Source organism: Danio rerio, chromosome 2 (assembly GCF_049306965.1).
Source record: "Danio rerio strain Tuebingen ecotype United States chromosome 2, GRCz12tu, whole genome shotgun sequence".
Taxonomy (NCBI): Eukaryota; Metazoa; Chordata; class Actinopteri; order Cypriniformes; family Danionidae; genus Danio; species Danio rerio.
In genome coordinates this window covers 45,663,119-45,683,721 of record NC_133177.1, presented here as the reverse complement: position 1 = coordinate 45,683,721, position 20,603 = coordinate 45,663,119, and the positions used below count along the sequence as shown (strand labels likewise).

The 20,603-nt window shown below is 33.7% G+C and overlaps 1 protein-coding gene across 3 annotated transcripts in view; it reads left to right on the top strand.

The window, feature by feature from the left end:
- Positions 1 to 20,603, top strand: part of myo10 (myosin X) — a 95,290-nt gene that overhangs the window by 71,959 nt on the left and 2,728 nt on the right. For all 3 annotated transcript variants that reach the window (XM_073929123.1, XM_005171401.6, XM_073929125.1), the window contains 14 exons: positions 804 to 1,047; positions 2,421 to 2,516; positions 2,637 to 2,730; positions 2,841 to 2,896; positions 4,300 to 4,442; positions 5,636 to 5,827; positions 5,911 to 6,068; positions 7,368 to 7,491; positions 8,518 to 8,818; positions 13,506 to 13,713; positions 15,664 to 15,800; positions 16,229 to 16,346; positions 18,294 to 18,749; positions 18,946 to 19,137. In XM_073929123.1, the coding sequence (XP_073785224.1) occupies positions 804 to 1,047; positions 2,421 to 2,516; positions 2,637 to 2,730; positions 2,841 to 2,896; positions 4,300 to 4,442; positions 5,636 to 5,827; positions 5,911 to 6,068; positions 7,368 to 7,491; positions 8,518 to 8,818; positions 13,506 to 13,713; positions 15,664 to 15,800; positions 16,229 to 16,346; positions 18,294 to 18,749; positions 18,946 to 19,137 (2,519 nt within the window). The remainder of the gene's footprint in view (positions 1 to 803; positions 1,048 to 2,420; positions 2,517 to 2,636; positions 2,731 to 2,840; positions 2,897 to 4,299; positions 4,443 to 5,635; positions 5,828 to 5,910; positions 6,069 to 7,367; positions 7,492 to 8,517; positions 8,819 to 13,505; positions 13,714 to 15,663; positions 15,801 to 16,228; positions 16,347 to 18,293; positions 18,750 to 18,945; positions 19,138 to 20,603) is intronic.

The following is a 20,603-nucleotide window of genomic DNA, read 5'->3' as shown; positions in this document are numbered from 1 at the left end:
TAGTTTTGCTGATTCTTGTAAAACTGTATGTTATACTTTTTAAAGGATTAGTTCACTTCCAGACTAAAATAATGTGTATTGAGTCAGTCAAGATGTTCATTTCTTTGTTTTCTTCAGTTAAAAAGAAATGAAAGTTTTTTTTAATTCATATAGTGGACTTTTATGTGGCTTTCAAATTACAGTTTTAATGCATCTTTAACGAAGTAGGGGTATTACCTTGCGAAACAATCTGTCATTTTCTTTGAAAGTACTTTTTAACCACAAAAGCTTGTCTTGCGCTAGCTCTTTGATCATGTGAAGGTAACGCATGATGTATGAGGAACTACTGACCCAGTGTTTACACGTGTGAAAAATAAATGGACTGCTTAAAAGTTGTTGTATGCGGAAAACAAAGTTTATAAAATCATAAACAAAATTGCAGATCGTTTCAAAAGGTTTTTTTAAAGTAATTTAAGCACAAACCGTTATTTTAAATCAGGGGTCACCAATTTCGGTCCTGAAGGGCCGGTGTCTAGTTTCTAGTATACCTAGTAAGACCTTGATTATGCTTGTTCAGGTGTATTTGATAAGGGTTGGAGCTAAAATCTGCAGGACACCGGCCCTCCAGGAACAAGTTTGGTGACCACTGTTTTAAATTGTTAGTATATGGAATATTTTATCACTCTATACTCCATGAACTTGACATCGAACCATTAGCAGGGTTATTATATTAAATAGAACTACCATAAATGGTCCTGTATGTTTTGAAATGAAACAAGTGTTAACTGCAATCAGATATTTATTTGTGATGGTGCATGTTGCAGGTGGCTTGTTGAACTCATGGAAGCGTCGTTGGTGTGTGCTGAAGGATGAGACATTTCTGTGGTTCAGGAGCCGACAGGAGGCTCTGAAACAGGGCTGGCTGATGAAGAAGGGCGGAGGCTCCTCCACACTGTCCCGCCGCAACTGGAGGCGCCGCTGGTTCGTCCTGAGACAGAGCAAACTCATTTACTACGAGAATGACACCGAGGAGAGGATGAAAGGCATGCTGGACATGCACGAAGCTAAGTAAGACTACAGAAAGTTCATTGAAACATTAGCACTGAAAAGGTCATTTCAGATGACCTTATTGCATATGAATTTGTAGTAGTTTCCGTTTAGATGCAGAAGTTATGGATGCAGAATATTTACAGTATATCAATGCAATCATGCAGCACAGTATATTTGATAGTGATCAGTTTATTGTTATTTTTGTCACCAGTCTCTAACCTCAGTGTGTTGATAGCAGATTTGAAACACTTCATATGCTTTCCCTTTGCCTATTTTAAGGGACTGATAGATTTTTTGTTTGTTTTTTTTAATCTGCTGCCTTGACACTTTTAAGGAGGCCAAACTTTGTTTTAGTGCTGAACAGTTATATTGATTCTTAAGCAAAATACAGAATAGAATACAGTATCTCTGTACAGAATTAAACTTTTACCCTGTTAACAAACCCAAAGTAATCCCTATCCAAGGCATTGCAGTCATAACTTGGCTAAAATAAAATAAAATGAAAACCTTCAATATATGTCAAATACATAAGTCAAAGTGAGAGGAAAAAAACTGAATGAAAATGGGCAAAATTTGTTTTAAAAAATCTTTTTCTTTTTAATCTGCAGCCCGTAAAAATGTTTTACACCTTTTTTATGCTATGTTTTTTATTTTATTTTAAAGCTACTAAAAGGCAGCAGAGTTTACTGTATTTTCAAGAAAAAATAAGTTGCATTTGACTTTAAAGCCTGGGACACATTAAGCCAACGTCGACAAACAAAGTGTTTGCATATCATTTTCACAGTACTTCTCACTCAACACACAGCGATGCAAATATATCTGATCATTTTATAATCCATATTTCAAGAGTTCACACTTAGCTGATGATTGATAATAAAGCTTGTTTGGCATGCTGTCCTGGGAATGAGCTCCCTCCCGTTTGTAGGGCAAGAGGGGAGTTTGAGCTCAGGTAGGTATATCAGAATCATGCATTAGTTAATGTGGGATCAGCCATGTTCAATAATAATCACGTGCTCCTCTTGAAATTAGTTTATAAATAAACTTCACATGTTGCAAATAGTTAATGAATTAGATTAAATGACAGCCAGCTTTTTTTGTGTTCCCTCTTGATCTGCGTTGTTTACTTTGATTCTTTGCTTCAATTTTTGTTCTCACACTCTTATATTTAGCTGAAAAGCCAATCAGAGCTTAGCTGATTTACTGAGCAAAGCCAATAGCTGACCATCGGCTCAGCGTGTCTTGGTCTCATGTCAGAATTGCATTGTTAAGAGAGAAAAAACAAATGTATACTGATACAAGAGACTTCAACTATGCAAGAATAAATCATTTGGCATGTTTCATTTTTACTTATTCGTCTTTGTTTTCCTCTTGTTTTTGTGCGATTCTGTTAGAGAGATTATTGATGTGACTGGGAAGGAGAATGGGATTGATATTGTTATGCCAGGCAGAACGTATCACCTTGTAGCAGAAACGGCAGAGGATTCCAGGTAAGAGTTGTTGTTTTTTGTTTTGTTTTTTCAATCATGTTCCTTTCAAGCCTTGTTATTTCACTGAGCGTGTAAAACAGTTGAATGAGGTTTTGAATTGTTGTCTGTGTCTGTGCGCAGTCATTGGTTCAGCGTGTTGAGTCAGGTGCACATGTCAACAGAACAGGAGATTCGAGAGATGCACGATGAACAAGCTAATCCTCAGAATGCTGTGGTAAGTATTATATATATAAACCCACCGCAAAATTGATCTACAACAAGATGTCTGTTCACATTTATTTATAAGCTATTTAGAAAAGAGTTTCGTGTTTTCTTTTTTTATAGGGAACTTTGGATGTAGGAATGATTGATTCTGTATGTGCCTCTGACAACCCAGAAAGGTAAAAATTGTTTAAATAAAAAGATTTGTATGTGTGTGCGCGTGTGTGTTTGTATATGAGCTATTTCACACGAGTAGCAGTGTGATTTGGCTGTATATGGGCACTGGTGGGAGGCGTGCATTGGCTTGAGGCTGCAGGCCGAGTGCCTTAGTGTCCCACCAGTGCTGATATACAGCCATATTGCACTGCTACTCGTGTGATATTGCGTTTATACAACAGTTCCACGGCATAGTCATGTATATAAAAAAGAAAATCAAACACAGAGAGTCTCAAAATCCTTTTGTATGAGGAACTACTTTCTTCATTCACATCTGCAGCTGACGTCAGAACAACAGAAACTCTTGCTTAAAAACACGTCACTTTATTGCTAGTATTTAAATGATTCTCTAGCATAATCTCTAAAGTGAAGACAAAACAGGTGATTTTGCTGACATTTTAGGATTATAAGGCTGAACGGCATGAAATGGCATCAGTCTAGAGACATTTCCTAGATTTTCTATATTGCAATCAGGATATCACATTAATTATCCCAGAAAAAGTCAAAGCAAAGCAAACACTAGCAGATTACTATTTATACAGCACTACAACATATAAAAGAGAGATCGACGTGGAATGCCTTTTACCTAACCATTTGTTCAGCTGTAGTTTAAAACATACAATGAGGAAATTTTGTTTTTCTCCCCTAAGGACTTATTATGCGGTCTCTGTCGCCATCTTGTGGCAGCACATCAACTGTTTTTGTTCTGCTCAGTATGACAGGCTAATGGCCGTCAGTGCGCTGAATTTCTGAGAGAATGATTATTTAAAATAGACACTGTCCTTATAAATAAACTGCATAGTTGCAATCTAAACAACTACATTCTCACCCACCTAAAAAAGGCTCAAAAATACATTATGTTGTCGAACAGCTGCAATATTTGTCAAACTGTAATGAGTTTATTGATCTGCTGTCACTTTATGTGGGCGGAGTAATACACAAGAGTGAAGAGGCTGTACCAATTCTGATATTGCAGAATATCTCTCGACTATCAGCCAATTAGATTCGAAAACCAGACAGAACTGTTGTGTATATATAGTGTTTTCTTTTTTTAAGCTCCATTTTATATTGCTAAATTAAGGGGATTAAAAATTTATATTTTTATTTAAATTTTTAATTTTTTTATTGTAAATTTTATTTCTTTATGGTTTTGTCATTAATTGCTTTTTTAATGCATTTTAAATATAGTTATTTTGAATTATTTAGGATATTTTGGATTTAACTATAGTTGTTTTGGGTTAAGACATCTACTAAAGTTTCAACCTAATCTTACAGGGTGTTTTTTTACTCTGGGAAAAACAATAGTGTTCTATTATCAGGTACAGATAATAAAATGTTTTAAATGTTTGTGTTTATCTCTCTGCAGGCCGAATGCCTTTGTTATAATCACAGCCCATCGTGTGCTGCATTGCATGGCTGAATCAGCTGAAGAAATGCATCACTGGATCACGCTGCTCCAGCGAACGAAAGGAGACACGCGTGTGCAGGGACAAGAGTTTATCATCAGGGGTGAGAGCTCACACAAATCATGCTACAGTGGGTTATTAAACAACTGTCTGAGTAGTGTTTTTAGATACAGTTCATTTATTACTTCACTCCTACTATCTCACTCAAAACACTTCCTAGTCATGGCTGAAATATTTTTCAGCGTTTACATGTGTATGAGTGTCTGCATACAGTGAGTGTGAATCTTATCACCAGAGCAACATTGTGCTAAATAGAAAAAAGAGGTACATTTTCAATGCTTTAGCCAGATTGATGAACTAAAACCTTCAAAGATGTTTTGTTTGGTATTATTAGGACTGTATTTTATGTTTACTATAGTGGATTTGGCTATATACTATAGAATTGTTAGTGCTATTTAATTTGATATTTATTCATTCATTCATTTTCTTTTTGGCTTAGTTCCTTTATTAATCAGTAGTCGTCACAGCGGAATGAACCGCCAACTCATCCAGCATATGTTTTTCACAGTGGATGCCCTTCCAGCTGTAACCCAGCACTGGGAAACAATACACTCTTCCATTCGCACCCACACATACACTATGGCCAATTTTAGCTTATTCAATTCCTCTGTCCCGCATGTCTTTGGATTATGGAAGAAACTGGAGCACCCGTAGGAAACTCACGCCATCACGGGGAGGACATGCAAGCTGAGAATTTAATGTTTGAGTTATTGAACTTTATTTAATCTGTATACATACAAAAATACAAAATGTGTGGAGATAATAAAATTCATGTCATTCACTTATAACAGTCCCTCCAGTATTTTGTAACTCCAAATAATGTCATAAGTTTTAAGAAAAGTCCCTGCAAAAAAATCCCTGCAAAGTCCTGGAGGGACTGATTTATACACATTTAAACTTTAGACAGCCATTATACTTAATGTTCACTGAATTTAAAATGTGAAAACACAGTTGAAGTCATTAACCCTCCTGAATTATTAGCCCCTCTGTATATTTTTCCCCAATTGCTGTTTAACGGAGAGATTTTTTCAAGACATTTCTAAACATAATAGTTTTAAAAACTCATTTATTTTATCTTTTATCTTTGACAGTACCACGATGAAAGTACATAAGAATTTACTCTGTTAAACATCATTTGAGAAAATATTTGAAAAAATAAAATAAAATTCACAAGAGGGCTAATCATTTTGACTTTAACTGTATGTCAAATCTCTCCCTGTCTGTTTTGTTTTGCAGGATGGCTATATAAAGAGATCCGAGGCAGCAGTCAAGCGAATCTGAAGCTGAAGAAGCGCTGGTTTGTGCTGACTCACAATTCTGTGGACTATTATAAAAGTTCGGAGAGAAACGCTCTGAAACTGGGCTCTTTAGTGCTGAACAGCCTTTGCTCTGTGCTCGTTCCTGATGAGAGAGTCTTCAGAGAGACCGGTGAGCGCACAGAAACAACACAGTACACCAATATACACCTTTACAGATCTCTTAGACTCTGTCCCATTGTTATGTGTGTCTAGGGTACTGGAACGTGAGTGTGTTTGGCCATAAGCATTCATACAGGCTGTACTCCAAGCTGCAGACGGAGGCTAGTCGATGGGCCAACGCTGTGCAGACCGTCATCGACAGCAAACCGCTCATCGACACAAACACGCAGCGGCTTATACTGGACATCAAGGTAAAACACACAGATAAGTGCATACATATTTTAGATGTATTTTAAATGACTTGTATTAAACGTATATATATATATATATATATATATTCAACTATTTAACTAAAACTATTCAACTAAATATATAAACTGATATCAATTATATTGATATTTAATTAATTTAACTTATTAAATTATATATTGTTTACTAGTTTTTAGTTATATATTTCTTAGTTTTTTTATTTTATTATTGCATGTTATATTTTTATTTTTTTAGATATTTATATATATTTTATTTTATTATTGCATATTATATATTTTTTTTTATATATTTTACATTTTATTATTGCATATTTTTTTATATTTCATATATATTATTAAGTTATTATTGGATATTATATTTTTATTTATATATATATTTTTATATTTATATTTTATTATTGCATATTATATATATTTTTTTATATATATTTATTTTATTATTGAATTATATATATATATATATATATATATATATATATATATATTTTATAATTGCATATTATATATATTTTCTATTCATTTTTTAGATATTTTTTATTTTAATATTGCTTATTATATTTTTTTTATTTATATTTTATGTATATTTAAATTTTATTACTGCATATTATATTTTTATTTTGTTTTTCATTTCATTATTGCATATTATATTTATATATTTTATATTTTGTATATTTTTTTATTTTATTATTGCATATTATATATATTTTTCTATAATTTTTTTATATATTTTTTTATTTTATTATTGCATATCATATTTTTATTTTTATAAATTTTTTATTTACATTTAAATTTTATTATTGCATATATATATATATATATATATATATATAAATCTATTATTGAATATTATATATATATATAAATGTATGTATATTTACTTTATATTGCATATTATATATATATATATATATATATATATTTTTTTTTTTTTTTTTTTATTTAAAAAATCTAAATCAAGAAGAAAACTGTAATCTTTACTGTTGTATTGTGTGTAAATGTTCTTTAAGAATTTTTTTTTAAATGAAAAGGATTTGTCTTTAATAGAATTTTGGTCCATTTTTGCATAATTACATTTATTTATTTTAGGTTGACAAATTATATGTCATGTTTTATATCCTCTATGATGGTTAGAAAGGAATATAACTTTTTTTATTAAAATATTTCCCACTTTTAAGTGTTTTCTTTTAGGCTTGAATAGTTTTGTTTGGATGTTGAAGACCAGGAATGACTTGTTTAAGGTAACATCGTTTTCTTGAAATACTGATAAATAACTGATTTCAGGAGAACTGCCTGAATTCAGAGGTGGTGGAACAAATCTACAAGAGGAATCCAATACTGCGGTACACACACCACCCTCTGCACACAGCACTCCTACCTTTACCCTATGGAGATGCACAACAAAGCTGTGAGTAAAACACAAGTTAAAATTCACTATTGAGTAATACAGTATTGTCTTCAGTAGGGCTATCCTTTAAAAGGATGTACAAGTCCCAAAGCCCTCATCACACATAACTATATGCGAGGGGGGGGGTTGTTTCTCAAATTTGTAGTGGTCTGTTCACATCTTGAATGATTACAGCAATTGTTTTGAAAAACAGGTTTTAAAATTGGTTTCATTGTAAAATAATGGCAGATTTCTTTATTTTAATAACAGATAACTTTCACAATGATGATTTTTAGCTGATGAACAATAAAAACATTGAAATTACTGAGAATCAGCCTGACCTTAAAGACTTTAAACATTTAATGTAGGAGACAATTAAACTGCAGTGTGCCTTTATGAGAAAAATATTGTTGTCATGCAGTATCCCACATCCACACAAGTAAACATGTTATAAGAAAAGAGAATAAGCAGGATTTGTTTATAATTATGTCTACAGAAAACATTATTTATACAAAATGATGCAAAATTTAAAAGTTACATGAGTTACATGATGGCTTTATTCTAAATATTTATACATATATTTTACCTCGCTTAAACTACTGGAAGAGAACATAATTTGGACTTCGCACTATTATTGAACTAAACTGAATCAATATTGAACTAGCGTACGCTGAATAATGCCAGTTTTCTTTTATAAAGCTTTTATTTCTGTTTTAACTTCAATAATAATTAATTTGTAGTATTCATACTATTTTTTAAACAGAAACGGATCAACTATACTGATCTAAATAATGATATTGTTGTCTTCTATAGTGTTGTTTATTGCTGAAATTGATGTTATTTCTTTATTGATGAATTTTTCAATATTGTTTCTTTTCCTTTAAAAAAATTAATAAAAATGTATTTTGTTTAATTAATCAATTACTCTGATGATGCTCTGTAACACTCTTTATTGTATAATGTGTGATATAAAACATGTGACTTCATTTGATTCATTATAAATGTTGAAATCCACACTAACCTTCATCCTGCGTGTGCACTTTTTAGCTGACAAAGGTAGAAGTTATGGCACCCTGCAGGCTGAAGCCCTGAAGCTCTTCAATGTCCTCCATCAGCTGGAGACAGAGATCAGTGCCATCCCTCACATCCAGACACTCCTGCAGACGACGCACGACCTGCGGCCTCTGAGAGACGAGCTCTTTTGCCAGCTCATCAAGCAGACCTCACACCACCCCAAACCTGGAGGCCCTGCCCACATCAACAGCTGGCGAATCATAGCCTGCCTGTGCTGCACCTTCAGCCCCGCCTCCAGAAGCATCCTCAAATACCTCAAGTTTCACTTTAAGAGGTGAGTGTGCAGTCCAGTTTGTCAGAAGATTTTATAAATGCTTCCAAACTTTAAAAGATAGGTTTGGTCTTATAAACCAAGATCTATTTAGATATTTATAGTTGCGGGACTATTATATGAAAGAAATACAGGATGAGGATTAGAACAACCAGCTTGTTCAGATTTTCATTCAGACATACAAGCAAAAAATGAATAATACAATTTCTAAATTATATAGAGCAGTGGTTCTCAAACTGTGGTACGCGTACCACTAGTGGTACGCGGGCTTCCTCCTAGTGGTACGCGGAGGAATCGCTGAATAATGAAAGAAACAATTAACACTTTTAATCCTCAAATGTGTAATATAACATCGATGTGATCAGCATTGGCTGTTTTGTGAAGTGTAGGATCACAGCGCTGTGCTTAGAGTGTTTATTTTAGTGCATTGTGTCATAAGCTGCTATAAATCAGTTTCCGAAGTTTAAGAATTGATTCTGAAGCGTGATTTGACTGACATGAAAAGTAGCCAATCACAGTCGACCTTGTCTAGTTGCGTAAAACGTAAGGGCGGGACAAATGCTTTCTGTGTTGCAGACAGAAAAAACTACTTAAAAACAAATGTTTTGTTGGATTAATGCTTCTCGGATGTTTTCACTATAGAGATGTCTAGCAGAGTAATTAAACCGCGGACATATTTCCTGCCTTTTTGATGATCTACAAACACGTTTCGCTCTCCGACAGCCAGTCGACTCGACTCTGACCTGTCACTCCTCTAAACACAGTCTGAATGGCGGCGCGGGAATGAAGGTATTGCGCAATTACTCATTTCTGCAAATGCGGCGAGTGCTTTATTTTAACACGAGAGCGCATTCATGTACGCAAATCACTAAAACAGATATGCGAGCTCTTAAATATGCTTTTTTCAAATGAACTGCAAGTCCTCTCATGATCGCCTGTGTGCTCAGATAGAATACAATCGCGATCTTTCCACTATTAAAGTAGACATTATTTATCTTTGCTCCTTGACTAAATTTAGTCAAAAGTATTCAAAGTTATCAAGTATTTAGAAATAGATTGATGCATGATCGATAACAATGCTAAAGGTCTTCTTATTTGGCTGTGTTGTTAAGTGAAACTTTAGCAAAGGTGGAGCTTTTTTGTTTCTTTACGACAAAAGAATTATGCTGGAAATGTTTCTGGATGAGGTATATGTGTGATTTATACATTTAGCTGTATTCTGATCTGTCTTAAAGCATTACAGATCAAAGCAATCCATTGTTACTTATTGTTTATTTATCAAAATTTACAATAAGACTCTTAAAGCACTGCTTTGATAAATGTATTGTTGTCACATTTCAAATACCTCAAGTAAAATAAAGTCATTTGCTTTATTTTTTACTGACAGTGTACTTGTATTTTTTTAACGTTTCTATTTTAGATTAAGATCAAGTGTAAAATAAAATCTACATGTGATGTACAGCTATTGAAGAAACAAATTTGCCATATTGTAAAGAAAAATAGTGTAAAATATGTAAATAAAAGGCTAAATAAAAATCTTTTTACCATATACTTTAACCTTTCAAAGCTTAAAAATATATTTTTTAAAAAATGGGCAAAAAGTGTCTCTATGGCCTTAAAGATTATTTGGTAGTTTTACCAGTGCTATTGAAAAAGATTAATTGTCATGAAAGGAAAAATCGACCATACTTTCTTTGTTAGTGCATATTCCTATACACGTAGCTTTGAGATTTAAGCAATCAAACCATTAAATCAGGTTTACACTTAAAAAAAGTGATTTCATAATGAAAGTCTGATTTTTTTATTCAAAAGTAACCAACTAGTACTTTTTAAAAGAGTACTTTGTACTTTTACCAAATATTAGCATTATTTACTAAAAATGTTGTTATTTTAGCAGTGTAATAGTATTTTTACTTGAGTACAAAAAAGATTTCACAAGCATTTAGTGCAGGTTTATTATATTATTAATATATGATTAATAAATATTATTTTTAATGTTTTTTATTTGTATCTATTCCTATGCAATGTTTTATGGGTTGCTGAGAATACATTTCAGGTCTTCAATACATAGCATGTCAGTCTTGAAAAAAAAAATAGGTGCTGGAATTGATTTTCATTAGGCTGTGCCTGTATGAACCCTGTCATATGTACATTTAACATATATTTCAAGATTTGTCTGAAAGTGTAGGAATATGACATATAGCCTATATTTATAAGGTCCAAGCAGCATTTCCAGCTTTTGATGAATAGGCTACATTGAATACTTTAGATTTAAGTACAGCAGTTTTCTTTTTACTTTTTAAGAACAGCGCCATTTTTTAATGAACTTTTAAAAGCACATTTTACTAAAACTTTTTTTTTATCTGCAAGCACAGTTAATGTTCAGACTATTTAAAATGTTTAAAGTGACTGACAATAATACATATTCTTAATAGTAGGAAGTAATCTGCATCGTTTTTAAACTGTGCACACCTGTAGCTGCTTAATTAGGCCTACAACGCTATTTTTTAATACTGGTTAAAAAAATAGCGTCGTAAGGTGGTACTTGGAGAGACGATTTTTTTCTAAGGTGGTACTTGGTGAAAAAAGTTTGAGAACCACTGATATAGAGCAATACTTAATTATAGAGGACTCTCAACAGACTATATACGATTAAAATGGGAAAAGGAAGTAGGCATTATTTTGAATTAAGACCAATGAGTTAAAATATGTGCTGTCCCACATACCTCAAAAAGCTTAAGAATGTGACGTGATTTTTGTTGGAAAAAACTTGATCAGATTTTTTATTACACTAAGAATTAAATCATTACAATCCTTGTTGGAGGAACTGTGAGGTAAATGAGGCACATCATGCTCATATATTCTGGCAGTGCTCAAGAATTAACAGTTTTTGGGAAACTCTGCCATCAATGCTATTTTTGATCTTCATATTCCTAGATCGTTTAAAGTACTTTATCTCGGAGATATTCCTAATAAACTTAAAAAGGAGGAAAGATATCTATTTAAGATATTTTTGGTAACAAATAAAAAAGCTATAACCTGGAAATGATGTAAAGAAGAACCACCAACTAAAGATGAATGAAAGTTCAGGAAATGGAAAAAATGACACATGCACTTTAATTACAAATAGAGATCTTTGATAAGAAATGGAGTAAATGGCTGGCTTTCTCCACTATGACAATATAATTATCTATAATTTAACATTTACATAATTCTAGGGGTTATGCATCATTGCGAGAATATGTTTGGCAACCTTTTATTATATTTAATTTTATACTTATTATTTACTTTTTTGATGAGGTTAATTTCATATTTTTATATATGCATGTGTATATATGTATTATTTTTTGTTTGTTTGTTTTGTTCCCACTGGTTATATGTTCCTAAAAAAACAACAAAAACTAAGAATAAAAAATGAGATAAATATACAGTTAATATTAAAATGTGATAATAGAGAGTTAGCCATTATGCAGTATGCTATTAAAAGGCAGTAAATGTTTTTTGTAGGAAATTCATTGTTTAAGGTTACATTCAATTTATCAAAAATGTCAAGAAGGCTTTTACAGTGTTACTAAAGATTTCTATTATATGCATTTTTTTCCAACTTATGTTTTAGTTTCCACAAAATTAATACAGAGCAAAATGTTTGTTAATAATAGGCTTATAAAAGGTCTGAAAGACCAAAAAAGACCCTAAAGTGTAGTTTTAAATTACACAGGTGAACTATTATATCAAATTATGATATAAATATATTACAACCATTAAATAGATATAACTGAATATTGAATATAACTCAGGATATTGGAGCCAGAGGGCATATCCGGTATGCTAAAAAGTAAGCAAGTGCTTAATGAAGACGCAAACCATTTCACAACAACTGAAAACAAACAATGGCTGGCCGGAGAATTACATATTTACAATAGATTATTGTTATTTTGAACTCATCGAAGAGAGGAACTGGATTGTCGTTAAGTGTTGTAGAAACACTTCATCAAAGAAATAAAAAATAAATAAACAAAACAAAACTGGAGGCAAAGCACTACACCTGCACCCCACCTCCAGCTAAACAACAAATGATTGACATCAGTTCAAAACAATTAATTCGACTAAACTCAAAAAAATTATTATTGCTTTTATTATTAAGGTGATTCAGCCACCGTCTACTGTAGAAGCAAGTACTTTTTGTAATATAGTAAGATATAGTTTTTTTTTACTTTTGGGAAATGATTTACACATTTGTTAAGACAATGTGAAGTAATTCATTCAATATATAAAGCTCAAATATTTATTTTGATTTGGGGTTGTTTTTATCCTCTCAATGTTCATTTTGTTATAAAACTTTTTAAAGGTTTAAAATTAGTTTTTGCCTTATATTAAATATATTGTAAGTGAAAATCAGAGTTGTTCCATGAAATATTGAATTTTTTGAAGTCAACACATTGATAATGTGCTGTCTAACAATCAATATAAACATCTGAAAACATGGCTCCTTTTGGTTTTTTTATTTAATTGTTTTTTTTATTTGGAAGAAACTTCATGAGGACTTTAGTAGTTTTTAATTTTAATATATTGTGTTTTAGTCAACCACATAACTTTACATTCTAAATCCAGACAACATTACGAAAAATAAAGAGTGATGATGTTATTTAACCATGTCAACTGATCAGTGTGTGTCTGATTTTCTTCTCAGGACACGAGAGCTGTACCCAGGCACAGAGATGGAGCGCTATGCTGCATTTTCCCAGGATGCCTTGCGACACGTGCGTGGACGAGAGTATGTTCCTTCACAGGAGGAGCTGAGGGCCATCCTAAGCAGACAGGAAATGACAGCGACCGTTTACTGCCACGGTGGAGGATCCTGCAAAATCACCATCAACTCGCACACAACTGCCGGAGAGGTACACATACACACATCCACACTTACACATCTGAAAATGAGACACACTTTAACCTTTTGATCCACAAAACAGGTCTGGAGTGACCAGAATAAGTTTCTGTTCTCTTTGCAAGAAATGACTTTCATCGTTCAGTATTCCTTAGTCATGTTTCATTTCCATTTCATTTCCAATCATACCTTTTGAATAATCATTTACTTGCAAAATGACCAAATATCAAGTCTTTTTTTGTCCCATATGTGCAAAACTGATGTACAAAAACTTTGTTTCATTTATAAAGAAGAAATAAAGATGCTATCTGCTTGTTAAGTGTGACGCCACACAAAGTGGCTTTCGGGTACAAGCACTAAATCAAACTGTATGGGTAGGCTCATCAGGTGGTAATAATTACTGTTTACAAAGAGCTGTAGTAATTTCGAAAATCATGATCGCAATGTATATATCCATGCCTATTATTCAATGACCAGAAAGTGATTAATTTTTTATATATTGTTAAAATATTGGTGTCTCTGAGTCCAGAGAGTGTTGTGTACACCATGATTTTATATAAAATTCACTTTAATATGGGATGGGATTAAAAAGTGTCCATAAATGAATATTTTCTCAATTGAAATGAGTAGCGGCTTGGACCTGGAAATCGTATTTAATACGACATGTCTTGACAAGTGGATATGATTTGTGGAAATAAAAATAAAAAACAGATACGTGATGAATGAATATCTGCAATAATACCCTTTAAAACACACTTCTTTTAAAAATTCAGCAAAGAAATGCTCAGCCATTATTGAAATAACAGAATGAATATTATATATTTATATGTCATTTTAGACTCATTTTGTGCATTAAAAAAAGATTGCACATTCAGTGCTTCCCACAGGTTTGAAATAAACCTGCGGTGGTAGCCATATTAAAGGACACTTTTTACCCACATCACAGAAATAGATATCTATATGCAACAAAAAAAAAATTATTTTTTAATTTATTAAGAAATTGTTATACACTGTTTCTTTTCAATAGATTAAAGTTTAAAAAGAAAGAAATCCACTATTTCTCTAATTTTTGAGCTATTCAGGAGCATTTTGTACAGTGTTGCCAATGCATTTTAGATGTATAAAATATGCAATATATTAACATCAAATTAATAAAATATACAGGAAATGATAAATAAATGACAGAAAAAAAGGAATAAAAAACAGACAGTATCTCTAGAAAAATAAAATTATAAGAATAAAATGTGTAGATTATTTTAATAAGAGAAATGAGTTGTTTAGCCATTTCTAATGGTGTTCAAATATTTAGCAGCCAATTTAGATCTAATTTCGTCCCCTCTGACTGTTTAATGAAGTTTTTCATTTAGAGTCATTTAGAGTGTTTCTGGAAACCAAAAACAAATCCTTGACATTTTAAGAGATTTAAAAACCCCAGCCACACACATCATTAAGTCCCAAAAAGTCGCGTCTCTTTGGAGAGTACAGGGAGTGCTGACAGGTATTGCACACACAGTAAACGAGAGTGGGTAAATGAGAGAAGATTTTCCACTACGTAATTGATCGCAGATGTTTGTTTAAATTGGGCGGATACAAAAAAAAGTGTAAAAGGATGATAGTAATAGTAAAAAAAAAAAATGTGTCATTTAATATATGGCTGTTAATATTCCTAGGTGGCCCGCCCAAGTAAAATCTATGTGTGTGAAGCACTGCATATAACTTGAGCATCAAAGGGTTAAAAGGTGCATGAAGCGAATTTTGCCAAACAGTGTTGATATTTGAAAGGAACAAAACAAACACGCCCATAACCCAACAGGACCTCGCCCATTTTTTGATATCTCTCCCTTAGTTACAAGACACGCCTCTTACTGCTTATTGGCTGCAAATGTGTTTTGGCACTTGGTCTGACACTGTGTTCAAAAGCTATCTGACCTGTATATGTGTGTGTGTGTCTGATGGTGTGCAGGTGGTGGAGAAGCTGCTGAAGGGTCTGTCTATGGAGGACTGCAGGAACATGTTTGCTTTGTTTGAACACAACGACAACACAGACAGAGCCATAGAGAGCAGGACTGTGGTGGCCGACATCCTCGCCAAGTTTGAGAAGTGAGTCTCACCTTTTACACACCAGCTTCAGTCTGTCCAAAACCACAAATATTTTAATATTTAAATTTAATATGATATAAATATATTACAATAATTTTAATACTGTAGGTTGCATAAACTAATTTATAACTCTCTAAAAGGCTTCTGAAGACATAGCATCAAATGTAAACAAATGAGATGAAAGACCATGAGAGAATTTTGATTAACAAAAATAAATAAATTAAATGGGTTGTTCCTTACAATATAAAAGGCTCTTTCACGCTAAGGACCAGAAATTTTTCCATCACAGCGGAAACAACAACAGCATTCTTGAAATCAGATATTATAGGAATATTTGCTGTATCTTGATACAAAAACAAATTTCATAGCACATTCTATGAGTTGTTTGAATTATATGGAACAACTTTCTCTCTCTCTATTTCTTTCAGGTTGGCCAATAAAGAGCAGGACGGAGAGAGCTGGAAGTTTTATTTCAAGCTGTTCTGTTTCTCTGAACCTGAGAATGTACCTGCTGACAGTGTGGAGTTTGCATTCATGTTCGAGCAGGTTTGATTTCAATTAGTATCTTTAATATCTTTAAATATATTTCTTATTATGAATTTTTTTTTTAATCTGTTGAAGGAATAGTTTCAAACCAGATTGGAAAAGAGCTTTTGCAAGTCTAAGCAACACTGCAGCCTTTCATTCCCGAATGAATCTATTTTTTGAACAGTGATTCAATTGGCTATTCATAAAGACGGTCACTTAGTTTCTAAATGAATCAAAAATAGTTTGAATTAATTATTTAATAAATCACTCATTAAGTTTACGGTTACACAAGACACGTAAACTAAAACTTGCACAAACATTCTAAAACAACAACAACAATCTTTTAAAAAAACAATAAAGTGTGTGAACATGTAAATTTTCATGTAAATATAACAAAGTAAAATGCATAGATGCTTGCATGTTGACATTATTACCAGGGAAAAAACATTTTTAAATACAGTCTTGCAAAAAGTTCATTTGCATTACTAGGTTTTTGATTTGCATGTAAACTGGTAAACCAAGTTCTTTCAGTGAGTAGTTTTGATAGGTATCAGCACACTTAAGAATGTAAATGTTCTCATATTCAAAATCATTCCATTTACACAGATCCATGAATACAACCAAAAACAGCGTATTTTGCATACAGTAGCGATGCAACCTGGTATAGAATCTGCACACATACACATTGTTTTGTTCACACACAACACATTTATGAGGCCTGATATTCCTCTTTTGGTTGTCAGGTTCCCTCAGGTTCCAATATAGGCTGAATAACATTTTTTGTTGTTAAATAGCATGATTTTCACTTTTGAATAGTTTGCGTTTTGAAGAGTTTGTTCACCTAAAAATGAAAATTCTGTTATTAATTACTCGTCTTCTTAAAAACACAAATTAATATATTTTAGATGAAATTTAAGTGCTTCCTCATTCTCCAAAGACAGCAATAGACTAATGACATTCACAGTCTAGGAAATGAACCAAAAACACTGTCTTAACATTCCATGTGACTTCAGTAGTTCAAACTGTAGCAATACAGCTCCAAGAACACTTTTATGCACCAAAAAACTGTAAATAAAATAAAATAAATAAATAAATAAAATTGTCTATTGTTTTGTCTGTCGTTTATTGTCTATTGTCTTCTCTTCTGTGTCAGGTCAGGGTTCACAACAAGCGTCCTGATGCCCATAATAAATGTGCACTCTAATCTGATGTAGCAGACATAGGCAAAGTCTTTTTTTCTTTTTTCGTCTGGTGCATAGAAGTGTTCTTAGAGCTTAGTGTGATTACAGTTGAAGTCACTTGGAATGTTTTGACAATATTTTTGGTTCCTTGACTAGACTTTGAACGTATCTGCAATGTTTTCGTCAATGGAGAATGGGGGATGAACAAAGGTCTCCAGGCAATGGTGTAATTAATTACAGATTTTTCTTTTTTTTTTTTTTGAACTAGCCCTTTAAGGCCCTCATAATGCAATCATGTATGCACAGTAAAATTTTAATGCATCTAATGACTTTAAGAAAAAAAGGGATTTCTGTTCTGCATTCTTTACTGTAAACTTTTCTTTAAAGTCCCATGAAGTGCTTTGAAATGTGCAATTTTTATTTGTAATTTGATGTAAACTGCACTGAAACAGGGTAGGACATATAGTAGCTCCTCCCCTTTATAAAAAAATAGCCAATAGCGTTAGAGCTCTGCCAGTGTGAGTGGTATCTATCAAAAGAAATGAAATGAGAAGCATCTTGAAGGGGGCGGGGAATGTCAGAAAACATTACTAGAGAGCATTTGATTGGTTATGATTTAATGAGAAACTAAAGTATAAGGTAATGTCAAAAAAAATAATTGAGAAACTGTTTTGGAGTACACAAGCTTATAGATGTATTCAAAACTAACAAATTTAAACTAACATCTAAAAAAATGTATTTTCATTTTACGAGACCTTTTAAATGTGTTGTGAATCTCCCTCAGGCCCATGAAGCAGTCATCAGAGGTCGGTATCCTGCCCCAGAAGAGACTCTGCAGTTTCTGGCAGCCCTGCGTCTGCAGTATCTGCTGGGAGATTCCAGTACCCAGAGTGCCCTGCCGGAGCTGGATCAGGTTTTCCCCATGGAGCGACTGCGAGCGCGGGTACAGCAGTCGGCACGGAGCTTCGCCTCTGCCACACCGTCCACCGACAGAAAGAGGAGCAGTTTTCTGGAGGGCACACTGAGGCGGAGCTTCCGCGGGACACTGGGGCGACAGCGCCAAGAGGAGGAGCCTGCAGCCATAGAGGCGTGGCTACAAGATGAGAAGGCGGGGCTAAAGAGTTGTTTGGTGGAGAAGTGGCGTAAACTGCAGGGGATGGAGCAAGATCAAGCCATGAAAAAATACATGGGTCTTATTAAGGAGTGGCAGGGGTATGGATCCACACTGTTTGATGTGGAGGTGAGCATATGCACACACAAATGCATCACGATAGACACACATACATTTAGAAATAAACATGTAGACATTAATGGAAAAAACAATTGACCAGTAGTTTTAATCTTAGTTTCAGTTTTAACAGTTATAAAAAAACCTTCACACACACTTGAGCCATCATCCATTATGTTACTGAATGAAGTCTCTCTGTTCTCTTCAGTGTGTAGATGGTGTGTATCCTGGTGAGCTGTGGTTGGGTGTCAGTCGTAAGGGTGTGTGTGTGTACAAGCGCGGGGAGCCATGGCCTCTCGAGGTGTTTCTCTATGAGGTCATACTGTCCTTCGGTGCGCCTCAACCAAATGTCTACAAGATCAGCGTGGAAGGACGAGAGCTGCTCTTCAACACAAGCATGGTACTGATCTTTTCCTATGCCTCTATAAACAACAGTAAAATTAGGCAGTTGGAGTAGATCAAGTATTGCCTGATCAGTAAAATAAAAATACACATTTATAGGGCCATGAAACCCCCCTCATTCGGATCAACTCTACCTCTGAATTTTTTCAAAAAATGCTCAGAGATGGGTGAGGAGCACTGCGAGCAGAGGGAGGAGTTTGCTTGGCCAGCAGAGCAGGGGAGAAAGAGGGGAGCGAACAACTCAGTTGGCTCACAAAATGAGACACTAACTTATATAATTATATTATTAAAAAGTAAAAATGCAAAGAAATAAACATTGTTTTAATGTCCTGATACATTTGTCATTCGTAATTTCATATACACACAACCACACTTTGTTATATCATTATAAGGATAATCATGTTTATATAAACACTATAAATGAGGAGGACTTGCACGTGCTCTCATGAATAACTAATAAGCAGGGTCTTCTCATAGGATAAGAAAACTCCGCTATGAATAATAATGAGAAACTGACGCGTCATCACTCCACCAGCAGATTCGCAATACGTCACTGATTTTGATCCCGCCCCAATAATGATTTTAAACCCAGATGATGAAACTAGCTGTCAAAAGCTCAAAATTTTCCATTTTTTACCACAATTAAAGCTGACAGGTGCTAACATGTTTAGTTCCAACACCAATTAGACACAGCTGGCCTAGCTGATCATGTTCTTACTAGGCAGTCTAGAAACATCCTTGCAGGTGTGTTGAAGCAAGTTGGATCTAAAATCTGCAGGACACCAGCCCTCCAGGACCAAGTTTGGACACCCCTGTCTTAAGTGATGCTCAACATACACAAATCTGTTAAAAAAAAAATTTAAGTACTCCAGGGTGTCTTGAACCATTAAGGAGATCATTTAAGTTGGATTTATTATGATTAATGCTTTAATGTTTGTTCTAGATCACAGGTTTCAAACTCAGTTCCAAAAGGGCCACAGCTCTGCACAGTTTAGTTCTAACCCTAATTAAACACACCTAATCAAACTAATTGAGTCCTTCAGGCTTGTTTGAAACCTACAGGTAAGTGTGTTGAAGCAGGGTTGGAACTAAACTGTGCAGGGCTTTGGCCCTCCAGGAATTAAGTTTGAGTTAGCTCATCAGTGGCTGTCTCAAATTGTACACTTCTTTACTATCTAGATTTGTTTTGTTTGTTTGTTCATAAAGTAGGGGGAATTTATACAGTAGTTTATTTATTTTATAGGGGGGGAAAGTATGTTTCATGATTAATCAGACAATTTAGTCACTTCTTGGGTTTGAAATGACGTGGATTTACCTGTTTTCAGTGTAAATGTAAGATGCTTCCTAGAATTACAATAAAACAGATACTTGAAACATTTTCCCAGTACTGAGTTGCAGCTAGAAGGGCATCCGGTGTGTAAAACGTATGCTGGATAAGTTGGCGGTTCATTCCGCTGTGGCAAG